This window comes from Primulina tabacum, chromosome 11 (assembly GCF_025594145.1).
Source record: "Primulina tabacum isolate GXHZ01 chromosome 11, ASM2559414v2, whole genome shotgun sequence".
NCBI lineage: Eukaryota > Viridiplantae > Streptophyta > Magnoliopsida > Lamiales > Gesneriaceae > Primulina > Primulina tabacum.
The window spans coordinates 38949460-38969296 of record NC_134560.1 but is presented as its reverse complement, the minus strand read 5'-3'; the positions used below and the strand labels follow the sequence as shown (position 1 = coordinate 38969296).

The 19837-nt window shown below is 33.5% G+C and overlaps 4 protein-coding genes across 6 annotated transcripts; 2 read left to right on the top strand and 2 right to left on the bottom strand.

Annotated features, from left to right (window-relative positions):
* Positions 1-2128: 2128 nt before the first annotated feature.
* Positions 2129-3957, top strand: LOC142518837 (uncharacterized). 2 transcript variants are annotated; one of them, XM_075621661.1, is made up of 4 exons: positions 2129-2214; positions 2348-2708; positions 2934-3229; positions 3375-3957. In XM_075621661.1, the coding sequence occupies exons 2-4, from the start codon at positions 2386-2388 to the stop codon at positions 3686-3688; spliced, it is 933 nt and encodes a 310-aa protein (XP_075477776.1). In that variant the 5' UTR covers positions 2129-2214; positions 2348-2385; the 3' UTR covers positions 3689-3957. The 2 variants fall into 2 exon arrangements, with proteins under 2 accessions (XP_075477776.1, XP_075477777.1); XM_075621662.1 differs by lacking the exon at positions 2129-2214 and having other exon boundaries at positions 2230-2708.
* LOC142519855 (uncharacterized) lies at positions 3746-5056 on the top strand. Its single transcript, XM_075622874.1, has 2 exons — positions 3746-3935; positions 4431-5056. The coding sequence occupies exons 1-2, from the start codon at positions 3746-3748 to the stop codon at positions 5054-5056; spliced, it is 816 nt and encodes a 271-aa protein (XP_075478989.1).
* Positions 5057-5564: 508 nt separating this feature from the next.
* On the bottom strand, positions 5565-9412 carry LOC142519436 (beta carbonic anhydrase 5, chloroplastic-like). Of its 2 annotated transcripts, XM_075622452.1 has the most exons (10): positions 9286-9412; positions 9097-9208; positions 8929-8996; positions 7825-7977; positions 7701-7749; positions 7510-7623; positions 7317-7370; positions 6963-7051; positions 6776-6881; positions 5565-5953 (listed from the first exon to the last, which is right to left on the bottom strand). In XM_075622452.1, exons 2-10 carry the CDS (start codon positions 9178-9180, stop codon positions 5753-5755), a joined length of 918 nt encoding a protein of 305 aa, XP_075478567.1. In that variant the 5' UTR covers positions 9181-9208; positions 9286-9412; the 3' UTR covers positions 5565-5752. The 2 variants fall into 2 exon arrangements, with proteins under 2 accessions (XP_075478567.1, XP_075478568.1); XM_075622453.1 differs by lacking the exon at positions 9286-9412 and having other exon boundaries at positions 5566-5953; positions 7825-7974; positions 9097-9279.
* Positions 9413-11313: 1901 nt separating this feature from the next.
* Positions 11314-16035, bottom strand: LOC142518980 (uncharacterized). The gene is made up of 2 exons (XM_075621852.1): positions 15957-16035; positions 11314-13276 (listed from the first exon to the last, which is right to left on the bottom strand). The coding sequence occupies exon 2, from the start codon at positions 13238-13240 to the stop codon at positions 11498-11500; it is 1743 nt and encodes a 580-aa protein (XP_075477967.1). The 5' UTR covers positions 13241-13276; positions 15957-16035; the 3' UTR covers positions 11314-11497.
* Between the last annotated feature and the right edge of the window lie 3802 nt (positions 16036-19837).

Genomic DNA, 19837 nt, shown 5'->3' with positions numbered 1-19837 from the left:
GGGGTGAGCATTCGGTCGGTTCTGTTACCGACCGAATCGAATTAATCCTAACCGGATCGAACCGAAATATTTAGCAATAACCGAACCGACCGAATTAATTTTCAAAACCGATGAAAATCGAATCGAATTAAAATCGGTTAATTCGGTTGGTTACCGAATTAACCGATTAGTTTTTTTAAAAAAATTTGTGATTTAAGTTTAATTATATATGTAATTTTTTTGAACACTACAGTCTACAAATGCGTAAAAACATAAAATCACATACATCACAAAATTTTTTTTTAGAATTAGGGCTGATTTTAAAATTAAAAATTAAAAAATATATTAACATTGATAAATAATAAAAATTTATTAAATAATAGTATTTATTACATCAGTTAATTCGATTAGCCGATTTAAAAAATTTGAAAATCGTAACCGAACCGAATTAACCGATATAACCGAATTTTTTTTTAATTTGAAAACCAAATTTCTGAGATAACCGAACCGAATTTCCAAATTGACTCGGTTCGGTCGGTTAATTCCGTTTAACCGAAATTTTGCTCACCCCTAATAATAATGTGTAGTTTATATGTTATCAAGTATAAGTGTCTAATAAATTAAAAGTGACTAGGAAAGTAAAACATCCAATAGAAATTATTGTCAATTTACATGAAAGAGGTTAATAATCAAACAACATTGTAAACAAAAAATTGCGTATCATTGATTGTCAAAAAAGATTGTAATAATTGAATATTATAATAAAATATATGCATTATTGAGAGAATATGACGAATAAAAAAAATATGATAAAAAAGATATGAAAAAAATTTTAGTAGTCCAAATCTTTTTTTTAAAATTAAAAAAATACGTTTTTTTTTTCAAATTAGTTACATATGCTAATTAACACGAATTGTCAAATTTTATAATACTATTATCATTATCTTTTGTTGAGTTAACTAATTTTATTTCAAGTTCTAATTACTTCAACATATGTTTCTCACGTGCAACGCACGTACATTATTTCTAGTATATATAAATATATCACTTTCATTTGTGAATTTTCTTATATGTCCTTATTCATTTATTTAATTTAAGTTAGCAAATAAATTAATAGGTTATCTTAAAGGTTTTTTTTGTAATTCATTGTCCATCTTAAATGAACTTGGACATTAATCACATTCCTCTTTCTTTCCTAACTTTTATGTCAAAAAATTATTTATTTAAATTTTCTTGTTAATTTAAGTTAGCAAATTAAATTAATAGGTTTTTTAAGAGTTTTTTGTAATTCATTGTCCATCTTAAATGGATTTGGACATTAATACACATTTCTATTTATTTTTTAAATTTTATGTCAGAAAAATTATTTATTTACATTTCTTAGTAAATTTTTTAACAAGTTTATTTTTAAATATGAACTAATAAAATCATATATTATATAGATATTGAAATATGACAAAGATTAGAAATTTTTAGTTTAACATCTAACATACATATATGTCACTTTCAATTATGTTTTCCCCTATGTACTCTTATATTTCTAGATTTTGCAATTTGGCTTCATGGAGGATTAATTTTTTCGCTGCTTACTACCATTTGATAGATATATGGGCCCATTTATTTCCTTCTCATTTATTTTCTTTCTACGTTTCTTCCTTTCCTATTACTGCTTCACCATGGTCATTACTGTTGATGGGTTATTTCATCCACCTTCCAGTGAACTCGTCGATTTCTATCGCCTGCAATTTGTTTATGTCGCTGTGATCCTCAATTTCTCTCTGTTATTTTGGTTTTACTTCTTCTACTTTTCATGGCGCAGGGTAGACGGCTGGCTGCCATCTCAGGATTTGTCTCAGGGTATGTGTTTCGCTCTCTTCATTTCTCTCCTGCTTGCTTTGTTGCGGCCCTTTTGCATCTTCCGAGTTCCTGTATTTTCTATGTGTTCTCCTAACGTTATTTTCCCTCTTAGCTATGTGTGTTATCTTAAAGAGTTTCATGTAATCATTTTAATTTGGCAGCAGCGATGCTCAATCTCAGCGTGTTGGTGGTGCCGGTTTATCTACTTCCAACGTTGGCTGCTCTGTTATTTTCACCATGTTTATTTGCAACGATTGGATTGTTTTTCCCCCTTTGATCTGTTTATATTTTTTTATCGCATGTGCTGCTGTCGTTCAATGACATAATTCCATCATACAGCACATATTGTATCCGTTCCTCTGGCGTGTTCTCCTATTTGTAAGTAATCTGTTGTTGTTTTCATCGTGCCTTTATTTTACTTGGATTTTTTTGCTCGGTTTTCCTATGTTCATTTTTTCGCACTTGAAATACGTGGGTTTTTTCCCCAATTGCATTTCTTTTTAAAATTCAGACAATGAAGGAGATATTGCTGGTATCAGTGTCTTGCCAATGGTTCCTTCATGTCAATTTTGTGGCGCACATAGATTCCCTTGTGAAGCTCCATATTTTTGTTGCGCCTGTGGTAAGATTAGATTGGCATCTCCTATTACTCAGATTGCCTTGCTGGAATTATTCAAGGACCCATCGTCTCCCTTAGCTATTTTATTCTGCCGTCAAGTACGATTGTACAACAATGTTCTCTCTTTCACTTCATTTGGGGTTAGGCTTGACAAGGAATCGGCTTCTCTTCAACGTGGGGTATACACATTTCGTGCGCCTGGCCAGATTTTCCATTCATTGCCACCACTTATACCTAATTCGGATGGTCCAAGGTATTTCTAACTTTATTTTTGGGACAACGATAATGAGTTGAAAAATAGGATGTTCGTTTTCCCGGACGCTTATGTTGACAGAGAACTCATGGTTTTGCTGATGGACATAAAGAAAGTAAACCCTTATGCACAACTTCTAAAGAGGATAAATCAGTATTCTTCAATCAGAAACTTAAGATTGCATATTTCCAAAAATGTTCCTGTTGACCAGAAATGTTATAACAGCCCATCCGATGATCAAGTTGCGGCTATTTGGGTCGAAGGCAATGATGATGCTAACATTCCACATAACAGGGACATAGTTGCTTGTGGTCGTGATGGTCAAACCCATCAAATACAACATTATTATGGTTATTATGATTCCTTGCAATATCCGTTTTTTTTTCCGTATGGGGACAATGGGTGGCAGCAGAATATTCTGAAGGTAAAAAATGGGTATGCCCATGTTGACGTGCATGAAAGTGTGCTACCACTTGCAGATGTTAATTCCTTCGATCGTATTATTGCTGGTGAAAGTCGTGGTGCGTTTTTAATCTTTTACCCCATACTCAATTTTAGTAATTATTTCTTGCATTTTCCCCCAGACAAACAAGATAATGGTCGGCTGCATATATTTATATATTTGTCCTGCAACTAATTTGTGTGTATTTTATTTGTTTCATGCAGTTGTTCGTGGAAAAAATGATAGGATGATTTCTTGTAGGGAGTACTATTGTTACAGGTTGCAAATTCATGGCAGCAACACTTCGTTAATATTGTATGGTGGTCTATTATTGCAACAATTTGTTGTCGATATGTCCATTAAACTAGAAACAACGAGATTAGATTACTACAGAAGGCACCAAAGTGAGATAAGGTCGGAATTGTACCAGGGTGCGGTTGAAAGTGTAGCCAATGGTGAATCACGTGGGAGTGAGGTCGGGCAACGTGTTGTTTTACCAGCATCTTTCATAGGAGGTCCAAGAGATATGCGACATTGATATCTTGATGCAATTGCATTGGTTCAGAAATTTGGAAAACCTGACTTGTTTATTACGATGACTTGCAATCCAGATTGGAAAGAGATTCGAGAAAATTTATTTGAAGGTCAGCTTGCTCATGATCGTCCAGATTTGGTCTCTCGAGTGTTTCGTGCAAAATTACTTGATCTTAAGGACCAGATTCTTAAAAAGTCTATATTTGGCCATGTTGTTTCTTATGTTTATGTTATCGAGTTCCAGAAACGAGGTCTACCTTATTGTCATATGATTATTATCCTGCAATCTAATTATAAGATTAACTCGCCTAAAAGGTTCGACTCTTACGTTGTTACTGAGCTTCCATATAAAGATGTTTTTCCTTGATTGTTTGGTTTGGTCTCACGACATATGATGCATGGACCTTGTGGCACGTTAAATTTATAATGCCCATGTATGGTTAATGAAAAATGCAAAAACCATTATCCTCGCCCTTTTTTAGAATATTATGTTCACGATCTGATGGTTACCCTATATATGTACAGGAGGAGAAACGATGGTCGCTTTGTTGAGGTTCGGAATTGTACATTGAATTCTCAATGGGTTGTTCCTTATAATCCTTATCTACTCTATCGCTATGATTGTCATATCAATGTTGAAATTTGTTCTGGGCTAACGGCTGTAAAATATTTATACAAATATATTTACAAGGGCCATGACAAAATAAGTGTTCATTTATCACCTCATAGTTCTAACTCATTTGTAGATGAAATACGAGCATTTAAGGATGCTCGCTGGGTGTTTGCTCCAGAATCAGTGTGGCGCATTTTTGAATTTGATCTGAATGAAATCTCTCATGAAGTTATCAATTTGCCTCTACATTTACCGGACAAGCACATGATCACCTTCTCAAATTACCAGAACTTGGGCAATGTGTTGGCATGCGAACGTGTCTCCAAAACTATGTTGACTGAATTTTTTAAGACTTGTTCGCACATTGTGGAAGCAACGAATTTCTTATATTCTGAATTCCCAGAGCATTTTGTTTGGGATCGACTAACTAGAACTTGGAAACCAAAGAAACAAAGACAGGTTATCGGACGTGTTAACTCGGCAAATCCGGCAGAAGGTGAGAGGTATTATCATCGTTTATTACTTCTTCATGTTCGAGGCCCTAAGTCCTACTCTGATTTGCTCACTGTTCGTGGAATATTTTGTTTCACTTTCAAGGAAGCAGCACAACGTATGGGGCTATTAGAAAGTGATAAGAGTAATTTTGAGTGTTTAAATGAGGCAGCAAGTTTTCACATGCCTATTGCTTTGCGTAGGTTATTTGCTACGATCTTAGTATATTGTGTAATCCTTTGTTTTGTTGTTTGCAACCTTGACTGAAAATTATTATCGTACTATATCTTATATAGACACGAAGTCTTATTATTATATAGATTTATCTCTCTATTGCTTAGTTTGAAAACTTTTGTCAATGAATTGCTTACTCTATAATATTTATTGCACAATTATTGAAACATATATCTCCACATGCATCGCACGTGCACTTACCTAGTCATATTCTTATATATGACTAGACCAAACATTACTCTGACTCTTTTTTTCCATGTAAAATCATAAATGAAAATACCCGTGGAAGAGTTCTATATGCACACAAACATTATTGGGTATTTTGTAAGTTCCGTTTTAATTCAATTGAATTAATAAATAGTTTACAAAGTACAATTTAATTTAGGAGTTTTGATCTTCATAAATTCAACATCCTGTGATGAGATTTATAGGATACATGAATTTCTCTTATTTCAGGATGATGAGATTTATAGGATACATGAATTTCTCTTAATTACTGCATGGCACGTTTAACTGAAACAACTCTGTCAACTGAAATCAAATTAAAGCACAACAAGTTCATCCAAAAAATTCATTTTCAAAGAGTCTACGTTCTGTATCTGTAAAAGATAAATGTACAAAAAGCTGAAATTCAGACATTAATCTTTTCATTTCTTACATAATCTCTAAGAGACTGATACAACAACCTAGTCTGGTATCGAAGATAAAGGATCACCTATGACAGCAAACTCAGCTCCAAAATTCTCGGTTACCAATTGAGTAAGCACCATCGGCTTTCAAACTGATTCCCTCGTAGTCAAGGGTCCACTTCTCAAATGTACAATCGATGAAATCATAGTAGCCACCATGAATTGAAAGCATCCCGTTTTTTACCCGTTCTTCTATCCATGGATAACTGAGTAAGTTCAGTAATGACCTGTTAATAGATTCCTGCACAAGTTGAACAGAGTGTAATGAATATTCAGCCACGAAACTGGATGCACCCTAGCCTGTGTATGCGCCAACAATGGCAATGCCGAACTTGAGTTGTTATATGGACCAAAAAATTTAACGACGGACCCTGAGGCATGAGGCTCGTGGAGTATCTCGAGCACAAGATTTTTTTTTTTCAAAATATAACAATATGTTTTAACGATTATCTTTCCTTTGAAGGGTATTTATATCAATAATTGAAAAAAAATGGAGCTCAATTGTTGCTTGAAAATTGAACTCATGGAGTTCAATCTCAAATCACTCAAAAAAATACTAGAATAGAGATCGAGCTTAAAAACTACTAATTGACCCTACTCAAGCTTCCGTATTTATTATTTTTCGAGCAGAGTTCAAGTAGGCAGCTGCTAAAACACTAGTAGACCGTAGACTCGAATACATCCCTGTAATCAAATATAACTTTGCTATAGTAAAATGTCATCGGTCTTAAAATTTATCTTATTAATATGTTCTCAGGACTTATTTAAGAAAACTCCTATGACAACCATAATGTACCAAATCTACAAACAATTTAAGACCATGTTTGATCATACATCAACTTCCACTTTTGGGGTTTGCAATCTTCATTTAAAACGTATGATTGAAGACAGATTTCCTTTTATAAGTTTCATAAATTTGCATGTTTGGGCATATTCATGATACAAGAGCTAAAAAACAACCTTTATTGCATTTTATACGACATGGTACATTAAAAATCTAAGTCTGATAACATCTATAAGAGGCTAGACAGTAAATACCACCAGAGAATGACAGGAAATACACCTTTTCACAGTGTCTGCACTGCTGATCAAAGTTGAGGTTCGAAGCAGCAGCTTTTGTTTTCAACTTTGCTGTCTTTCCAACAACCACCCAATTTTTAATGAAGCTACTGTAACGCAAGTAAGAGGGCGTAAGAAACACTATGAAGTCAAGACGAACATAATTTAAGAAGTGAGAAATTAACCAAGACCTTGAATTTGAATGTATTTCATCTTGATAGCTCATTAATGCTTTGATTCCTCCACAGCAGCTGTGGCCAACAACTAGTATATTTTCAACCTGTAGAAATTGGTTGATGTTCCGATGTCATGAGACACATTATGATAAAATGAAAATGTTCAAATTTCAAGCAACAAAAACATTTTTTTTATCTTTCAAACCGTTTGTGGTTTTCTTAAAACCTTTCAAAGTGATATCTTAGCAGATGTTTCCTAAATTCCTAATATTTTCATCATTTTTTTATAGATGGTTGCTAGAGAAAATTGATAAGAGTGGCAGACAATCTAAAGTTCGATCATTTTGTTTGTAGCGGATAATTACTTACTTCAAGAGAATTAACAGCAAATTCAAGGGCAGCATTTGTTTCCGAAGGTCCATTCTGCATCAGAAGAATATATGGGAAGCACGTACAAGATAGCATCTTTAATAGTACATCGCAAAAATCAATTCATATAGAGTAAACTATCATGCTTCTGAATTTAAAGTTTTGTAAGCCCAAGATAATGTCTACATCATACCTCGTTAGGAGGCACCAAGTTTGCCACATTGCGAACCACGAAGGCTTCTCCTGGCTCAAATCCTAAGATGCTGGTAGGGCAAACTCGTGAGTCCGCACATGCAATCACCATGAACTGTTCTTGAAAATGTTAGAATTTTACCGTGATTTCAAGATTTTTAAAATTTGATGTAAAGGAACCGAAAATGATACCTTAGGTGCTTGGTTTTGGGAAAGGCTTTGGTAACGTTCTAAGTTTTGCCTACAAAAATGAGATGAATGTAAAACAAAGGAAGTTTTTGATTTTATAATTTCAGGTAGATTTATATTATCTTACAAGTATTTCTCTTTTTTGAAACCAAGAAATCGATGTCTCAACTCCTTGAATTGATTGAGTGCCTTGTCGGTTACTGCTGCACTTTTATCCATGATCTCCGAAATTAGGACTGGAGACTCAATTAAAGCGTTCAATCGGAATGTTGGATTCCTTCTAGTATCCATGAAAGGAAGTAGACAGCATAAAAGACACTGAATTAGTACAACACCAAATATCTCAAGACGCAAATTTAATTCTAAACAGAAGCATGCTTGTCTCTTTTGAATCAACCTCATAGTGTTTCATGGGAGTCTAGAATCTTAAAAGTGAAGCACATCATAGAAACACCACGAGAGAATACGAATATACCTAAAATACCCCTGTCCCATTTATATTCGTAGGAAGGATTTGATAAGATTTATAAGGCTACATAAATCAATCCTCTAGTAACTCAGTAGAACCATAGTACAGAATCTTACTACAAATTCCAAATAATATTACTGGTGATACTGAAGGCCAGAGTTTCTGGTTTTGGTACGAAATGGTCATGAAAAATGGAATCTTGGAGATAAACCCACCATCAAGACTTACACCTGTTCTTTCATGAAGAATATATGCGAAAACAGAGAGGCACATACTCAAATTCCTTAAATCTGCAAAATAAACATGTCATGTGTGCCACACATAGAATTGCCTAACATTGCCTATACAAGAAGATCAAACACCAGTTTCTATTCTTCATTATATCACTATATATAAACAAACACGTGTAGGCATGAAATGTGAAACTTGATCTTCCTTGGAGAATTCGGTTAGGTGTTCTAAACAAATTAATCCTTGGACTGAAATTTTGTTTCTCAAATTATCATTTGCAATTATCCTACCACGAGTAAGACCTGACTAACTCAATGACCAAATATCAGAAAACATCAAAGTTTTCATCAAATATGTTATATTCGACATGCAGAAAACTTTTATTTTATTTTAATCAAAAACCATATGTTATCGCAAACGAAACGCCTATACACAACTGCTGTGCTCACAAGAAAAGAAAGAACGATTTTATCAACAAACAAGACCTACAGAAAACAATAAGCAGAAAGATCTGAACTTTGCAGCACCTACCCGAAAGAATCCGGAAATCTGAAATGGGTATGCTCAATTTCTAAAGATCTCAAACGGGTACCAAAGATCTGCTCCAAAAGAAGAAACAACACTTCAATTTCAATTAAATCAGACAGGATTGCATACATTTTACAAAGACAGATAACAAGAGGAAGAACAAAAGTTTACGGTGGAAGCTTTTGCTGGAGTCATGGATATATCGACAGAAGAGGAAGAAGACAGCGGTGAAGAATGAAACAGTGCCTTAGCCATTAACAGATTTATTTCCAGCACTTCCAACCTGCAGACTGTGCTGCTAAGCCAACGATAAATCAAGAAATGTTGAAGAAATCATACAGCTGATAGTTGCATAAATACGTGAATCTAGTGTCAGTCTGGAACAAATGTTCGTTGGTAGGATCGCAGGCCACGTGTCCTCCAAGAAAGACGGAGATAACAACGTTTTCTATTTGTTAAAAATCGATCGATTGAATCGAGGACAAAGAGTGTTGAAAAAATGGATCTCACAAAAAAGGTATTGCAAAAATAAATAAATCAATAAAATGAAGAAAAATTGGATAGTTTAGCTCAATGTATCTCTATTATTATTAAATTCGAACAATTTTTCTCTGTTTTTTATCGATTTTTTCTCCAACTTATCTCTAATTTATCTAAAAATTTAACTATCTTAGTATTAAATGAGACATTCTCACGAATCTTTATATGTGACACATATCAACCCTACCGATATTCATAATAAAAAGTAATATTTTTAGCATAAAAAGTAATACTTTTTCATGAATTACTTAAATAAGAGATCTGTCTCACAAAATACGACACATGAGACCGTCTCACACAAGTTTTTGTCAAGAAGTGATATGGTGATATAATCTTATATAATATTAGATAAAAATTAAAATAAATTTGTAAGTTGGTGAATTTTATCAGAAAACAGCGTGAACGTCTTGTTTTGTCAAAATGAAGTCGCATCTAATAAAATACACATTATATATTATAAATTATTAGAACATGTAAATTTTAGCATTAATGATTAACACCAAGTGCAATTAGACTTAATTATCGTCATCATTAAAGTTGAATATCGTCCAGCAATCACATTTAATTTCTCTATAATTCAAGTTTATCATATATTTCACGTTTTAAAATTTATTCAATGTATCGGAATCCTGCTGTGCCAATTGTTTTTTTTTTTTAAAAAAAATAAACTATCAATTTCCCAATATTTGAAATCATGAGTTTCAAATCAATTTGATCGTTTAGATGAATTTGTAGGGGTGATTTTGATGTTTTAGCTAAAAACCAGACGTGGGCATTACGGTTCCGTTAAAAGCCGCCATTTTTATTCGTCCAGCGCGAACCGTCGATACGTTAAGGTTGAGCTTGAGAAGAAGCTCCGATGAAGGATAGAACTTCCCCAACTCAGAATTACATGTCAATAAAATTTTCACAGGAAAAAAACCAATGCTAAGAAGAAAGAACGCTTCATGCTAGAAAAATAAAAAATAAAAAATAAAAAATAAAAAAAGGACAAAAACTAGACCCGAAATGATGGATGCAGAATGCTTCGACTAGCCCCAGACGCTGGATTTTAGGAGGAACCATCAAAATCTGCAAACAGTATTTTCTTCCATATCGGCATGTACAAGACATGAACAAAAAAACCCATACTTTTCTCGTAAAGTCAAGGCATCGACAGGTGACAACAGAAGTCAAATACTTCAATCTTGATGTTACATCCTACGGCATAAAGTTGGTGATGCACTACAAATGAAAGATGGTAAAGAAGGCAAAAGAATAAGCATTGCTTGAACGGGATCATTGCAAATTATCTGCATACTGAAGGATACCTCAATCACATTTAGCAGCTCTATTATCATGGAAAGATCACAAATTGCAGGATGGAAAGTTGGAAGATTCAACTTTAAATTGACTTTAAATAATTAAATGTGTTCTGTTTCTAGGTCATAGTGACAATTAAACTTGAGCATAATATCTTAAAAAAGATGAAATAACTATTACACATAAGTAACCAAAATACCCAAGTTACAGTAAATATTTGGAAGGAACAGAATGTATGGAAACGTTCTTCATTATTGATAATGAGATTCCTTCCAATGGTAATAAACATGCCTGGACGATTTCTAAAAGAAATTCATACATGCTGAACGACAAGGGTACAACTTCGTGAGACTCAAGCACGTAGTGTGACTAGGTGTTGTGTTATATCCAAAGATACAAAACATTTTGGTGCCATAGAACAAAATATTATGGAAAACTCAATCACTTACAGAACTAACCAAAATGCAATTCGACACAAAGGTACCTTCTTAAGGGTGACATTCGAAGTCATGCAAGTGACCCAATCACCAAAAAATCAGTGTCAGCTAACAAGTCAAGAAAGCATACTTGGCATATATATACACAAAATTTGGTCACAAAGAAGGATATCCAGGTACATCTAAATAATTACTACCACATATCAAAACAACACCACAAAACATGACTTTCCACACCAAACTGCCTCCAGAACCTGCAGTTACCAAACGCTACAAAACCAACAGGTCTTGCTTTAGTAAGCAGCCTTCACAACTTTATCATCACCAACAACATTAAGAATCGGGAGACTATTTAGAAATTCATCAAGACCCTCGAAAAATCCAATCCCTTCAATGTTATCATCCTCACCACGACCAGGTCCATTTCCTTGGTTCACCTTAGGCGCAGGCTCCTCAGTTTCATTGCTAAATTCAACATTTAAATCTAACTTTCCAAAGTTCTTGACAACCCTGTTAGGCTGCTTTCGAGCATTGACGGTTGTCCCTTTCTTAGTAAGCTCCCTAGCTGTCTCATTCAGCATCTCTACCACCCCATTTTGGGATGCAAATCCATCTTCTACATCGAAATTCTTACGTTTATCATCTCGAACTTTCTTGGCACTACTGGTAGGCCTCATGCCATTAGTCCCCTTCCACTTGACATTTTTCTCTTTCTTGTTCTTTGGCTCCTTGTCATTTTGCCATTCATTGTCAGGCCCACTCGAGTCCGAGACCTCGACAAAAACCTCATCTTCATCAACATAAATTCTAGGACCCGAATTCTTGGGTTCAACCATCTTTTCATTCCCATTTCGTGGGCCACTGAACATAGGAGAAAATGGTGTCCAAGTGGAAGATGCAGACTTATTTTTCCCCCAATTCTCCATTGAAACACCCAATGGAAAGAGCCCCCAGCAGCAGAAATAAGCTTCTTGCCCTGCCATGACTGGTGGTGGCGCGGGAATTTTCACAGCCTGAAAAGCTCTTTTACAGTTTTGGCATCTCAGAGTACAGTCGGAATACACCCCAGAATACTGGTACATGTAATAGCAATATGGACAAGCCGTCCAAAAAGGCACATCATCAACATCCTCATCCTGCACTTCCATTGTATCCATTTCTACCTCATTCGCTTCATCGTCTTCTACAGTCTCACCAGCATTAGCATTATCCCCATCAATAACATTAGAGTAATCTTGCATTGGCTGTTTCTGCTTATCATTCACAGGCTCCTGGATTGACCCAGAAACACCAGTTGCATTACCAGAAAAATCAGTATAAGTTGGTGGTGCCTGCTTATATGCAGGCTCTTGACTCGACTTTGACCCAGACCCAAAAAATAAATTAGAACCCGAAGGAAAATCCACAAGATGATGCTGTTGCGGTTGTGTATGCACCTGTTGATCGCAAAAAAAATTACTCCCACCAACGCTACTGCTTACCCTGGCGTGTACCTCAGGCTGAGCTACGGTACTCGGACCGCCAGCACCAAAAAATATTAAATTTTGCGGCATTCTGGTGCTATGGTTATGAAATGGGTCTGGCTGCTGCTGCTGCTGAGCGTGAAAATAGAAAGAGAGTTCTTTATCGTAAATGGCTTTACGCGAAGGGTTGGATAGTACCGACCATGCGTCGACAACAAGGCGGAAGGCCTCCTCAGCTAAAGGGTATTTGTTTCTTTGCGGGTTGAGGGTAAGCGCAAGGTTCCGGTACCGGGTCGCGACGAGCTCGGAGTCCTGGCCCTGATGCGGAGTGAGGCGCAGGATTGAGTACCAGTCCTGCTGGTTGTTTCTGATCCGACTGTCTCCGACGAGAAGCGTATCGACGATGGCCAGGATATCGTCGGCGGGGGAGAGCGTCGGATCCGCGTCACGCGCGCGTGTCGCAAAGGATTTGCTCCCCATCAGATCACGTCCAGATAGTAGCTTCTCCGAGATTGTCAGCCAACGCAGAGCCTCCGCCCGCGTGGTGGCCGTCGGAAAAAATGGATGCTCCATTTTTCTTTACTGTTTCTGGAAAAATATCGATCGACACTCTGCACATTGGGGAAAATGAGAGAAATTGGGAGCGTCGGAAGCGTTTATTTAACAAAAAGAGTCGAGTAGTATTTTATTTTTTTACTTTTTATTTAAATTTATTTAAAACTTAATTTTGTCTGTATTTAAATTTTATTTTTAACTTTATATATAATAAAATTTAAATTACAATTAAATTTTAAAAATTAAAATATCCACTATTTACATCTCATTACGTTTTTCTCAATCTTTCTGGGTTTTTTTTTACCATTCTTCCTATCATCATTTTTGTCAAATATGTTTGGTTTTTGATTATACACGTTGTAACAATGAGTCTACAAGATATTGGTTCGAAAGAAATCCAACGAGACAATCATCTTATTATTTTGATTTTTTACTACTAATTTTTTTATTAGGTCTAGCTCTACTCATAGTCAGTAGGTTCTTCGAGTGTAGACCTATTTATTGGTTTTTTGTTCGACCTGTTGTACATCCTAAATAGATCGATTTCGACACATAACACACACAACGAATTTTGGGTCGAAGCTTAACATTTGGTCGAGCTTGTAAGAACTCGACCCAATTTACATCTGGGTCGAGCTCGAGCCGATGTTAAGAACTCGACCCAAGTTGTGGGTCAAGCCTCGACCCAATTTTTTACTCTATAACACGAAACAATTTTAATTTTTACAATTAATAACATTTTTTTTGCAGATTTATTTTTCCACGAAACTTGGAATGAATTAATTCTTTAATTGTAAGTTAACTTTACGACCCATTGACCCATGCTCATGAACACACGCTTACACAACTAAAAATGAGACCCATCGACCCACTCTCACACTACTAAGCATTAGGGTTCGACTCATTAAGATACATTAAATATTCAACTCATATTAAACATGGGTCAAGTGAACATAGTTCGACTAAACAATATGCTCGTTTGGTCGAGTGAATGGCTTTGCATTAATTCTTAACATTAGGCTCGACTAAATAACATATTTTTAACATTAGGCTCGACTAAAAAACTTAACATTTGATAGCATTTATGATGATTTTATAACATTATCATATTTATGAATATCTTTTAACAACTTACTTAAATTATAATATATATCTCATATTAAAATGTTTACATAATTATAAATTATTTATATACTTGATATACATTCTAATTATATTTGACGTCATCGTCATTAGATGTTAATTATATATTATAAAATTATCAATTTTATGTTAAACTCAATCAGTATCTTTTGATTATCAATTTTTATCTTTTAATTATCGTAAATTAAAATGTTAACGTTAATATAAATTATTTATGTATTAACATGTTTAACAATTAGACTCAATCTCGATTCAAATTATTTACTCGAACTAAAATCGACTCAAACTCGACCCAAACCCTAAACTTTAAACCTCAAACTCGGCTCACTCCACCCAAAATGCACCCACTCAACACAAATTCCACCCAAAATGCACAAACTCAACCCAAAACTCCATCCACTCTACCCAAACTTCACCCAAATTCCATTCACTCGACTCATTCTACCACAAACACAATACAATAACTCACTCCACCCAAACTTTACCCCACTCCACACACACTCCACACAAACTCCACTACAAACACATTACAATAACTCATTCCACCTAAACTCCACCCACTTGACCCACTATACCACAAACACATTAAAATCTCTGTCAAGAAAAAAACAAAACTCAAAACATTAATAAAATCGATTGTCTTTAAATTCAAACAAGTTGCATATCATTCAACCAGATCTTCTACTAAATTCTCCGATAGAAGAAAATATGTCTTGTTTTTTCTTCCACGTCTTCTCTTGAACACAGGGGGCAATACTAACATGTGCAACATGCTCGACCCACTCAACCCACGGCCCATTTGAAATATGCAACAAGACTCTACCCCTGCTCGACCCACTATACCCATGCTCGACCCATTAAACCCACTGTTCGACCTGCTGCTTGACCCACTCACACTTCTATCCAATAAACGAATCATAATCTCGAAAGAAACCGATTTCTGTAAAATTATTACAATATTTCTGCTATACAAATTTTGTAATACCTACTTCTCTTACAAATCTTCAAATGATATTTGATTATATTTTGTTTTGTTTCATTTGAGAGAACACAAAAATAGCAAGAATGAAAAGAAAAATAGCTTGAATGAAAAGAAAGAAACAACTGAACTGAACCTGCGGACGAGAGCAATTAAAAAATATTTTTTTAAAATTAAAAATTTAAACCTAACTAAGTAATTAATTATCTCACATACCTAACAAAGTCAATCCTTTTTCTCAATTTAAAAAAAAGGTAGGTCTCTTGTGAGACGGTTTCACGAATCTTTATCTGTAAAACGGGTCAATCTTATCGATATTCACGATAAAAAAGTAATACTCTTAGTATAAAAAGTAATATTTTTCATTGATGATCCAAATAAGAGATTTGTCTCACAAAATACGACTCGTGAGACCGTCTCACACAAGTTTTTGCCTTAAAAAAATCAAACTCCCTTCTATTTAATTAAATTTAAATGAATCATATATATTTTATTGACCCCTAATTAACGATCTCACATACCTAACAAAGTCAACTCTTTTTCTCGATTTAAAAAAATAGAACACATTTCTATTTAATTAAATTTTAAATGAATCATGTATATTTTATTGACCCCTGCACATTGGACCTGGTGAAATTAAAGAGGGCTTGAGTTTGAGGGTTTTTTCAATATGTCTCTATTTTGATACGATACGAATGTATCCAATCTTGAAATTTTAATTATTTATTAATTTTATAAAATTTAAAAGTATAGAAATATTGAATAAAATTTTTTATAAACTTTGTAAAATTTTATTGGTATTTAAATTAGATTTTTATAGAGTTTTAGAAAATCTAATAATATTTAAATTTGACTTTTTTAAAAATCTATAAAAATATATAAATATCCAATAATTCTGTACATTTTTCAATTATTTTAATAATTTTCTTTACGTATAAATCTTAAAACACTGGGTATAATTGTAAAAGCTCAAAAATTGTCTTCTGCTAACCATAAATATTTGGGTAGACTTGAATTTAAACAAAATATATATTATTCATATCATAATCTCTCTTCCTCACTTAAAAACTGCGTTTTTCTCCTCTCTACAGACAAATCAAGGGTTCCTCAAATTTAAGAGATATAATTCATTTCTAGAATCGTTATTGATTTGATAAAAGAAAACATATTATGATTTCTATGTATATATTTTTGTTAAAATCATGTGTTCAACAAGTGTTCTTATGTGTTGTTCAACAAGTTTCCCTAACATGTTCTACAATAAATTGTCATTATCTGTTAATTATTTTTAATTATATTTGATAAGAGGGATACATAAGCGGCATAGAACTTAGGAGCCTCTTTCTTAGAATTCTTGTTAGTCCTAAATGTGGAACATAGACTATCTGGATTGAATGAATGCGATTTGTGGTTTCTAAACATTTGTGAACTCATGACACAAGGTTTTATCCACCTTGGAATATCCACAATTGAAGTGATTAAATGAAGGAAGAAAAATGATCACGTAGTTTATGCTTTTTCATAATTGTTATCTTGACTTGCATTAACTCGTGTTACTGAGACCTAAAACGGAGTTATGAAAAGATCCTTGGATTATTCTTTAAGGATCTTACTTGTTAACTAGACAATTACATGTTTCATCCCTTTTTCTTATGGGAATTTTCCTTTGTCCCTTGCTTTGGGTTCGTTTCACAGTTCATCCAATGCTTTAGGGTGATATCACATTTGGTCTCATCATCTAAATTTTTTATAGCATTTTGTTTGTTTTCATTGGAAATTGATATTATTTTCATAGGTTGTCATTTAGGAGTTGAGTTTTATTTTCTTTTGAAGTATGAACTCTTTTTTGATATTTCATTTCTTCAACGTTTTCCCAACTTGCTTGAATGTTTGTATCACTCTTTATCATTGTCTCTAGATTTTTTTGTTACTTTTGGTCAATATCTAGTAACATGTATATGCTTGTTATCTTTTTATTGCTGGATATTTTCTATCCCATGCATACTAAAGTAATACTATCAATGAGAGATTCACAAGCAAAATATAATGTGTGGACGACTGAAGAGAGTAATGAATGGTTAAAACTCAGGGTTGATGCCGAGGATGGCGTGATAAGAATGGCGTATTTAACAAAAAAAATCATACATAAAAAAAATACTTCCTACTCTAAACGAAAAACTTGTATGTGAAAAATTATTACACAATATCAAAGTCGTTTAAAGTGGTTAAAACAACGATACAACAATTATTGTAAGCTTATACGTGATAACTCTGGTTTTGGACGGGATCCCGTGACAAAGAAATTAACTTCTAATGACGAAGTATGTGAGGATTATTTTAAGGTAAGAGTATTTGAGTCAAAATAATAAAATTTATATTTATAATTAGAAGTATAACTAGTTTTAACACCTGGCTTATTTTTTGGTTCATTATCAATCGCATCCTAAGCAAGAACACTATCAGACATATACTTTTGAGGATTATGAAGATTTGAGAATTGCAGTTGGGACTGGAACTGCTACGGAAAATTTTCAATTGAATTAGGAGATGACACTGATACAAGAACATTTGAGATAGAAAAAAATAAGGAAAATAATTTATTAGATGATTATGAGTTTGATTATAATAGTGGTGAACTCCTGCAAAGTGATAGACAAGAATCTTCATACCAGCCTCTTTTTTTTGAGGGGACTGCTTTACCATTACCCCCTCAGCCCATGATAAGTTCAGAGGTTTCACCAGCAACTAGAAAACGAGATAGGGACGAATTTGAAGCAAAATCAAGCACATTCAACAATACAGACCCAAATGATATACATGATATATCTAATACTCTTGAGAAGGTAGTTTCTAATATAGAATCAACAGGAAATGCATGAGACATTTGTTGGGATGCTATCAAGGAGATCTCAAATTTGGATACTCGTACTCGATCCAAGGTGTTTGATTTACTCAACACCAGATCAAAGAAGATGTATTTCTTGAAAATGACAATTGAAGAGAATTCAGGATGGATAAACTATAAATTAAATGAATGAGTATTATTATTAAGGACATGATCAATAATGAGTTATATTATGTTACAATTCTGGATATATTTTTATATGTTTTCTTATTTTTAAAATAGTTACAAATTCTGAACTTTTTGATTATTTATATAAGTTTTGAGTTATACAAGGAATGATTTTCAATAATTAGTGGATTTTTTTAATTTAATTCCATATATGATATCAGATAGTTCATTAAATGTCATATGTCAATGTACATGATGTAGAATATCAAATGAAAGAAGAGGAATTCCAAGAAGAATTTCACGAAACTGTTAAGTATTTGTTGATGGAAATTCTTGGGATCTTCTGTATGCTATCTAAGCATATAAATAACATGTAATGCGAACATGTCTATCGTCCATTAAATAGAATGCCAATAACTTCAAATGGATATGATTATATTCATAAAATATTAAAGGAGGATCTGATTTTTTTTTTTTTGAGAAATTTATAGAATGTACCCTGATGTATTTTTAAAATTTTGCAACATCCTTAGAGAAAAAAATAATTACTAGATACAAGATACATTTGTATTGAAGAAATACTTATCACTTTTACTTGTTTTCGGTCAAAAGACTATATATTGCTTGATTCATAAAATATTTAGTTGATCACAGTACAATACTAGTCAAAACTTCAATAAAATGTTGAGAGTATTAAATAGCATCGCAGCATATATGAGACTCAAATCTGGATCTCTAGTGTCAAGGAAAAAAAGAGAAAATACAAAATTTTATATTTATTATAAATAAATAATGAAATTATTATTATTATTATTAGTATTAGTATCGCTATTTTTAATATTTTTAATGTGTAACGTGGTCCATGTTTTCATTCACATAAGCCGATGCAATGTGGTACGGAAACAAGCCTAGTTAATTATATAAAATGCAAACGCGAGGCAGACACATTTGTTTTTGGGCAATATACTTGATTTTATTACGTGCTTTTCTTGGGATTCTCAAATTTTAATTTCAAGCCAAACTAAATTAATTCAGTACACTTTTCGATAAATTTTTTTTAAATTTTTTGAAAAATTTAATTTCTTGGTTTTGGAAATATATGTTTACTTTAGAACGGGCCGTGGCGTGCATGAATCTTGCAACATATGTTTAATATTTTTTTGTTTATGACCATACCATGAATTTCTTTTTTAGTAAAAGAAAATTGAAATAGATCCAAATAAAAATCAACATAAAAAATTTGTTTGATAATAAACTTTCACATCGAAGCGTGTTAGTAAAAAACTCGTGTGAGACGGTCTTACGGGTCGTATTTTGTGAGACAGATCTCTTATTTGGGTCATCCATGAAAAAATATTACTTTTTTGTGCTAAGATTATTACTTTTTATTGTGAATATCGGTAGAGTTGACCCGTCTCACAGATAAAAATTCGTGAGACTGTCTCAAAAGAGACCTACTCAACTTATTATAGGTTACAGT

What these genes read in the sequence shown, in the direction of transcription:
- LOC142519855 (XM_075622874.1), top strand. Translation starts at nt 3,746, where the DNA reads ATGACTTGCAATCCAGATTGGAAAGAGATTCGAGAAAATTTATTTGAA. An exon ending in TATCGAGTTCCAGAAACGAG is followed by an intron (nt 3,936 to 4,430) that starts GTCTACCTTATT and finishes ACTCATTTGTAG; the next exon opens with ATGAAATACGAGCATTTAAG.
- LOC142518837 (XM_075621661.1), top strand. Translation starts at nt 2,386, where the DNA reads ATGGTTCCTTCATGTCAATTTTGTGGCGCACATAGATTCCCTTGTGAA. An exon ending in CCTAATTCGGATGGTCCAAG is followed by an intron (nt 2,709 to 2,933) that starts GTATTTCTAACT and finishes ATGTTATAACAG; the next exon opens with CCCATCCGATGATCAAGTTG. An exon ending in TATTGCTGGTGAAAGTCGTG is followed by an intron (nt 3,230 to 3,374) that starts GTGCGTTTTTAA and finishes TGTTTCATGCAG; the next exon opens with TTGTTCGTGGAAAAAATGAT.
- LOC142518980 (XM_075621852.1), bottom strand. Translation starts at nt 13,240, where the DNA reads ATGGAGCATCCATTTTTTCCGACGGCCACCACGCGGGCGGAGGCTCTG.
- LOC142519436 (XM_075622452.1), bottom strand. Translation starts at nt 9,180, where the DNA reads ATGGCTAAGGCACTGTTTCATTCTTCACCGCTGTCTTCTTCCTCTTCT. An exon ending in TTGCTGTTAATTCTCTTGAA is followed by an intron (nt 7,052 to 7,316) that starts GTAAGTAATTAT and finishes CAATTTCTACAG; the next exon opens with GTTGAAAATATACTAGTTGT. An exon ending in AGTGCAGACACTGTGAAAAG is followed by an intron (nt 5,954 to 6,775) that starts GTGTATTTCCTG and finishes CAACTTGTGCAG; the next exon opens with GAATCTATTAACAGGTCATT.